This window comes from Poecilia latipinna, unplaced genomic scaffold, assembly GCF_001443285.1.
Source record: "Poecilia latipinna isolate Pla-1442-1.1 unplaced genomic scaffold, P_latipinna-1.0 Scaffold429, whole genome shotgun sequence".
NCBI lineage: Eukaryota > Metazoa > Chordata > Actinopteri > Cyprinodontiformes > Poeciliidae > Poecilia > Poecilia latipinna.
The window spans coordinates 144,627-152,553 of record NW_015113045.1 but is presented as its reverse complement, the minus strand read 5'-3'; the positions used below and the strand labels follow the sequence as shown (position 1 = coordinate 152,553).

The window sequence follows — 7,927 nt, the reverse complement described above, 5'->3', positions numbered from 1 at the left end:
TTTAAATTTAAAAAAAAAAAATTTTCCCCTTCCCAAAAAAAAGGTGTTTTTTTTTTTTTTTTTTTTTTTTGCCTAAAACTTGTTTTGGAAAGAAAGAAGTGGTGATTTTATTTTATTTTTTGCCAAACTCACTTTTTTGCAAAACATGACTTAGGCCATTATTACAATAAAGACTTTTTACACTTTTATGAAGGGAAACTGATGAATAAGTTGAATGCTCTGCATTTCTGTACCTATAATGGAAATATTATCCATATTAATATTATCTGAAACTTTAAAACATTCCCAAATTTTCCGCTGGTGCCGTACTGTAGCTCTCTGAGCTCCCAGTGATGTGTGCTGTGCCTGCTGGGGTCATTAACCTCCTCTGCTAAGCTTCTTGTTGTTTTCATACCAAAAGGCAACTGCTGATCCGGTGGGTTTTTGAAAAGCCTTGTCGCCGCGTACGTGCGAGTGCCTACGTGTTCTGCATGGTGTTTCTGTGAGACTGCTTTTGAGGGTTACGTGTTTGTGTTGGAGAGCCAGCCGCTGCTGTTTCTACTGTCCTCAGAGAAGGGCTTTAATGGACTCTGGGATTCAGAGGAGAAGCACCACCGCTCTCATCCTCTGCGCCGTTTAATTACCTGCAACACCACATAAACGCTGCAAACAGCACGGCTCGGGAGCTTTCAGGAAATTGGTGGAGTAAAGAACTGCTGTTTCTCTTTGATGTCTGTTGGCCTGACCGCTTCATTTTTTTAACAAGTACTACATCTGTCAGGGTTTTCATAAACGCAACGAATCACAATGGAAGACATTCCTATTGATTCTTAATCACATGAGCTAGCTTAATTAATTCATTGTAAAGGAGAACAAGTGAAAGAATAATTTCCTTAGGATTGTCAAACATGTTATGTACTTTGCCTGACAAAATATGCTGTAAGTCACCTTGAAAACATCCCCCCCACTGTAAAACATGAGGGAGAGCTTTACAGAGAAGGGAAGGGACAGGGAAGCCGATCAAAGTTGATTGGAAGAAAGTTCAGAGCATTGTTAAAAGAAGAGGCTGTAAAACACTGGAGAGAATGGGATGGAGGCCCGTCTGTCTGTCTTTGGGGTGTACCTATTTTTCAAGCCACAGAACTTTGCATTCAGTCCGTCCTTTGTTCGTTCATCACGCTGTAGTTTGGCTCACCCACAATAGTCAAAACAGATCATCCTGTAACAAACAATGAGGTCTGCAGAGAGGATCATCAGGGCTGACCCTCTGGTGTCAGGAAGAGAGCAGCAGAGCCGACACATCCTCAGTACAAACTGTTTGGACTTTTAACCAGACGTTGACTCTATAAAGCGCTATTTGTAAAAACCAACAGAGACGGTTTCTTTTCCCAGGCTGTCCCTCCGATGAACAATGAACAGTCAGAGTCCCCATATAGTGCCCAGCAGGTGAATTAGTAACACAATTAGATATGCAAGCACAGACTTTGTTGGAAGATGAACCTCCATCATCTGTTAAAACTAATGTTTTATTGAGTTAAAAACTTAATTCGGTGCATTAATAGAAAGCAAAAAAAATTTCATTTCGTACGTTTTGTTGAAGGTACACCGCAAAATCAGGTCAGCAAATGATATAAAATGATACGAACCCTAAGAAAAGCAGTGCTAGTATTTAGATTAACAAAACAATTTCTAAATAAAGTTCCGCAACTTTTTTCTTCCTGGAGTTTTATTCCACAGTTATTTGCCGTAGTATCTGATCTCAACATGATCGCAAACACCCCTGAGCAGTTTGAAACCTCACCTTGGACAGCTGAGTTTTACTGGGTGTTAAAGGGCTACTTTTTCAGAGCTGGTGTGAAGTCAGTCCCCGCCATCAAGGGAAGCTGTGCATGTTGTACGCTGGCGGCGGAGGAGTTGACCGTGTACGTTTGGTTAGCTGAAGCCGGGATTACTCTTATGTGAACATTGTGTGGGTCAGTTTGATGTCGGGTACAGCTAAAGGTGGGGGTGACTTATCTGTCTTAAATCAGCTGAAAATAGTTTATGCAGATGCTACGTTGATACTTTTGACTTAACCTTTCAGTGTCTTATTTTGTCAGCTGAATATAAGTGTGACTTACATTTTCAGTCATGATGAATCTGTGAGTAACTGGACCTGAAATCATGGATGATTCAATGCAGAAATAACCAATAAACTCTGATGGGACACTACAGCAAACACAATTATTGGTTTTTAAATTCAGATTCCTCTTTATGTTAATTAAAATAATCACATAACCAGTATAAGCTGCTGGGGAAAGTCTTTCATTGTGTGGCAGACTCTGGACTTGAGTGTGCTGCGTCTGGGTTGTTGTAGGCCTGATGGAGCTCCCTCTCCTCTGCAGGTGCTGCTGGTGAGCAGCAGTCGACATCCAGACCAATGGATTGTTCCTGGAGGAGGGATGGAGCCTGACGAGGAGCCCGGTGTTGCTGCCGTCAGGGAGGTGTACGAAGAGGTGAGTTTGCAACACAACAAACACTTCTCTCGTTTTTCTGGATCGTGTTGGCGCTAAACGGTTGGCCGGCTGGGGTCCATAATGATGTCTTTCAGTGCGTTTCCATAGATTTAATGATCAGACTCTTGATTGGGACAATTGTTAGTTCTGTTGACTTGGAGGTTCTGGGTTCGAACCCTGCCTCTTTCCCAATAATATGCGCCAACTTCACAGAAGTATTTAAATTTTGACAAGAGAAACGAGTGGGAACTCTGGACTTGGATACAAGTTCAAGTGGTTGATTTCTTTTTCTAGATTTATTCTGATACGGTTTGCAGTATCAGTGATTTATTTGAATAATAGAAAAATCAAATAAAGTTTGATGACATCCAGCAGGAAGCCTTTTTAAACCACACTGCAATGAGTGACAGTAACTTTAATTAAGAGCGATAAACCACTGGTATGATGCTGCAACATTCCACAAAGCCAGTAAAATTAAGCACGTATTGTTTTAATTTCATCAATGTCGTCATTTCTCATAGTCCGATATGGTCATATGATGACAGGAAACCCAGATGAGGGGAAGAAATATTTGGCAGTGTTGTGTAAATATCCCATTAATGAGGTCTGTGGTCCACTACAGTGGAGCGCTGGTCGTTTTCCAACATGTTTCGCAGCAGAGCGAGCTGTGAACTTCTGCTGCAGCTCAGATGGTGTGCTGACAGCCTTGAAAGATGGCTGTGACATTTGGGTAGAGTTTCCAGTTACCCCAGTTACCCAGACGTTACAGATATGACGTGCACACGGATATAGACGAGCTGCACGGTCACTGCAAGGGGAGATTTTCTTTAAAAATATTTTTTCAAGCTTATATTTAATGTTTAAACTAACATTACACACATACTTAAGAGACTCTTTGAGTACAGTAGAGTAAAAAAAAAAAAAATCTAATTATTAACTGTCCTTTAAGCTTTTATTGTTCTCTGTGGAGCTACTCAATAATGACAATAATAATAATAATCACAAGTATGTTGGTAAATATGTACAGGAAATCTATTCCCTGTTTATTTGAGGGGAAACTGTTCTCAATCATTTATAATCACTGAATCCTAGCAGGATTACATTCACCACTTTATTTGAACATCGAAAACCTTACATCGTTCCGGACCTAGCATACATTTAATTATTCAAAATATAAAGTGGATTTCATTCAGCGTTTCCTTTTAAAACAATACATGACAGATTTCTTTAGATAGCAATGAATTGTTGTATAAAGATCTGCTTATTCTGTGACGACAGAGCCGTTCTTCGTCGTCGGCAAAATTATCTGTTTTTGCAATAGTGATCTCCTCAGTTATTCCAACTGTTCTAAAAACGAGAGATCTGTGCTGCTATAAGCAAACAAAATACTGGCCAGGAGCTCCTGGAGAGCATTTTTTTCTTAGTTACAAAAAGACGAATGTGTACAGTTTATACAGCGTTTCTAGCAGCTGTTCCTAATCTTTGTTACTTTTGAGAACATAAAAAGGTTGGGTAACACTTTATTTGAAGGGGGGTGAATAAGACTGACGCAACACCTGTCATGAACATGAATAAGCCTTCATGAATATTTATGACTGTTGTCATAAAGCGTCATTCGGTAAATTATGACTTTTAATACAAAGTTGACATTATTCAAAATGTCTTTGTTATGACAACTTGACATTAACCAAGAAATCATTACTGATATAAATTTGTTATAAAAGTATTACTGATTGCACTTTAAAAATTAGGTATCTTTATGTTATTAAAGGTAAAGTTTAAACAGTAATGATTTCCTGGTTAATGTCAAGTTGTCATAACAAAGACATTTTGAATAATGTCAACTTTGTATTAAAAGTGTCATAATTTACCGAATGACGCTTCATGACATAAATATTATGAATATAAATATTCATGAAGGCTTATTGATGTTCATGACAGGTGTCATGTCAGTCTTATTCAACCCCCTTCAAATAAAGTGTTACTAAAGGTTGAGATGAAGCAGGTGAATTTATGGCTCTTCTTCTGTGGTTGTGCTGTTCTCACTGAAACGCCTCAGTTTCTTTGTTTCTCAGATTATGGGGATGTAAATATGATTTCTACTACTGAATATTGAAAAATATTCCCAACCTTTAATGCACTTTCTTTTTTTTTCATTTCAGGCTGGTGTGAAGGGAAAACTTGGCAGACTTCTTGGGATATTTGAGGTAAGGCTGTCAACTGGCTTGCATTGTTACTATAACTTTAGAGTCCAACAAATCACGCTGCAGGAAATCCTGCAAAATGCCCTGTCATCATGTCTAGAAGAGAACACAAGGTAAACTGTTTCAGATAAAATCATTCACAGATTGTGTTCACAGAGTTCGTATAAAAGCTGATAATTTATTTTCTCTTCCTATTCAGCAGCACAATCAAGACAGAAAGCACAGGACGTACGTCTACGCTCTTATTGTGACAGAAACACTGGAGGACTGGGAGGACTCTGTTAACATTGGTATACTTCAGTTTTAATTCCCTGTTTGTCACATCATGGAATACATTATAATATAAAAGATTACTGACTGAACTTCTTTTTTGCATAACATTTTATAAAGTCAGGTTTCCTGTCAACTAACTATCAAATAAAGGCCACTAGAGCTGATAAAACCTTAAAAAAAAAAAAAAAAAAAAAAAATTAAGTGTAAGTTCAGTTTGCTCCAGAATTACTTGCAGATTTTGGGTAATTTTACAAAGTAACAGCCAAGGACTTATTCTGAAGCTAATATTTGGAAATTATGCAGCTGCATGTTGCTTGGCTAGGCTTTGCCAAAGAAAACATCCTGACACTTGTAAAGGGATATGTAAACACTCTGATGTTGTAACAATGAGGATTAAGATTGTTTTGGGGAGTCCGGCAGGGTTTCATGTGGCATTTGCAAAAAGGAGTAGAGGTAGAGAAGCATGTATGCTGACTTCTTGCTGTGGCTGATCTTTATATCTGCTGCCAAATGTATTTTATATCCTCTTTCAGAAAAAGAAGCGTGTATTGTACATATCTCATTTACAGCAGATTGTTGCTATTGAAATTGTGGTCAGTGTTTATTGCAAAACCTTCATCAGACCAAGAACTTGTAATAATGTTTTCATTGTCAATAGAAAAAGGCTGCAAGTGTGAAAAATATTCAGATGTAAATATCGGAAATATGGTTAACGTAAGCACTAGTTTCGTTTTTAACCACGTACGTTTGGTGACAACCTTGTAAAATGTGATAATTGATCTGGACAAAGACTCTGCATTATGAATATTTTTATTTTACTTTAGTCAAAGCAAATCTGACCACAAGAGATGTGGATATTAACTGGTTCACCCCATCACATTATTGCATATCTGTCACAAAAGATGACATTCACTGGTACAGAAACTGTACCTTAGTGCTCCCTTGGACCAATTTTATGTTTTTACCTTCACAGTTTTACTATAACAATGACTTAAAATTAAGGTATTGTGTTTTTAGCTGCAGGCATATTAAGATAGGATCACAGTTTTTAATCAGGTTGATCAGGGGTCTTGATACCTGCAGTTCTAGAGCAAGAAGTGTCTCTGTGACTCTGATAATGTTTTAACTATGAGATATTTAACTCTAATACATAACTGTTTTCGTTTTACTTTCTCTGATGTTATTCTTTTATACTGTGGCCCCACGAATAAACTCTGGACCAACCCCGGCCCCTCTGGTAAAGTTGGTCTAGACCCACTGACTCAGCTTATAATTATGTAACCTCTTGGTTGCATAAACTGTGTATAGATCAGCAAATGTTTAGTCCAGGATGGTCAGGAGATTATAAAGTTTGGAAAAAGGGGGAAAAAAAATAAGGTGGCACACTCACTAGAAAAAGTAGTCGATTTTACAACATTTATCCCATTTTACGCAATATAACGCAGTAGATAGTAAAACATTTTTGGGTTGACACACATTTTATTTGGTTTATTCCAAATTGCTTTGGAAACTTTCTCTTTTGTTTGGTTTTGATGAACTTTTGCTCTCTTTGGCCAAGCAAAAGTGAGCAATTTTCTCCTCTCACCACACTGTATAATTAAGGTCTCCGCCTTCTGCGTCAAATAAAATGAAAGGACCTTTTGTGTTTATTTTCTCCCACGCAGTGTTTTCTGTTTACATTCACTGTGTTTTATGCTCACCAAGCTCTAAAAACTGTAATTGAAATATACTTTAGTCATTTTTCAAAAAGCAAAATCAGAAGTTGCGGAACTTCTGAAGGATTCACGCAGTCAGCAGAACCTGTTACAATTGGGGAACGGTGTAGAAAGGCCGGACTTACAACGCTCCACAATATCTATACGTTGAAGTTCAGCAGCTGCAGGAAGGAAAAGTTAGAGCAGCTAAACTCCGTCTGCTTTGGTTACAGTTCTCATGCAGGAGAATAGAGCTGGCTGCGGTGAGTGATAACTGGAAAACAACTGGGCACCTCAAACATTCCTGCCCCCCCATCGCTCCCTGTTAACAGGCTGAATCTATTTCTGTGGATGAATGGAGTAAACAATCACAGGCACTTTTAACAGGAGCAGTTAGAAATGATTGTTATGAGCTACTCTGCTGTCGAGAGACGGGATACATTTCAAATATCAAACACCTTTAAAATAACTGCGGGTCACGTTTTTATTTTATGTAATTCACATTACAAAGTCACACTCAAACTTTTTACTCTGCTTGTTTCTCCTTCCTCTTGATTTCCACAGGTAGGAAGAGGAAGTGGTTCAAGGTGGAGGATGCCATCAGGGTGCTGCAGAGCCACAAGCCTGTCCACGCAGAGTACCTCTGCAGACTCGCGGACACCTGCAGCCCCCCTTACGGGCCTGTGTGTTGCCCCCGAACGATGGACAGCAAGGCCCCTCACTATGTTGTTTGCTCAGCGCAGGACTCAGAGCTCTTCAACAGATAGGCCTTACAGCTGAGAGTTCCTCCACCGATGGACTATACTGAAGCATTGGTTGCTTTATGAACACAGGTTTTTCACTTGAACAATACTAATTTTGCAGGAAGTTAAAACAAAAACAAACAAACAAAAAAGTAGTAGCCCTTAAAAAGTGCTGTGATGCTTTCTAGGTGTATTTTTGGATCATTAAAGCAACAGTTAGCAGCTGACAGATCAAATGCATCCCCCGTTTAGGGGTTCGGTTACTGTGAAGTGAAGTTCTTACCGGGGTCTTACATGTTTGACCTCAGTGTTCCCAGTGTGTTGGTGGTTTCCAGAAGACTGAAACTGGGAAATGTTGGCCTTAAGAGGAAGCTCTGTTCCCACTCTGACTCACTGCCAAATAATTTCCTGTTGCAAGAAGAGGTAGCAGCCACAAGTGTGTGAATGTTTTAGAACAATTTTATGCATTTCCTTTCCCCTCATGACACTCTAGATTGAGTTTTCTTCTTATATGAGTTGGTTTAAAGTTAGCTTTGTTG

The 7,927-nt window shown here is 38.9% G+C and overlaps 1 protein-coding gene across 2 annotated transcripts in view; it reads left to right on the top strand.

The window, feature by feature from the left end:
* nudt4a (nudix (nucleoside diphosphate linked moiety X)-type motif 4a) overlaps positions 1-7,528 on the top strand; it is a 15,240-nt gene extending 7,712 nt beyond the window's left edge. The window contains exons 2-5 of one of the 2 annotated variants that reach the window (XM_015038093.1): positions 2,364-2,474; positions 4,637-4,681; positions 4,881-4,968; positions 7,210-7,528. In XM_015038093.1, the coding sequence (XP_014893579.1) occupies positions 2,364-2,474; positions 4,637-4,681; positions 4,881-4,968; positions 7,210-7,412 (447 nt within the window). In that variant the 3' untranslated portion in view covers positions 7,413-7,528. Of the gene's footprint in view, positions 1-2,363; positions 2,475-4,636; positions 4,682-4,877; positions 4,969-7,209 lie in introns of both variants that reach the window. The other variant, XM_015038092.1, reaches the window with a different exon arrangement.
* Positions 7,529-7,927: the final 399 nt, after the last annotated feature.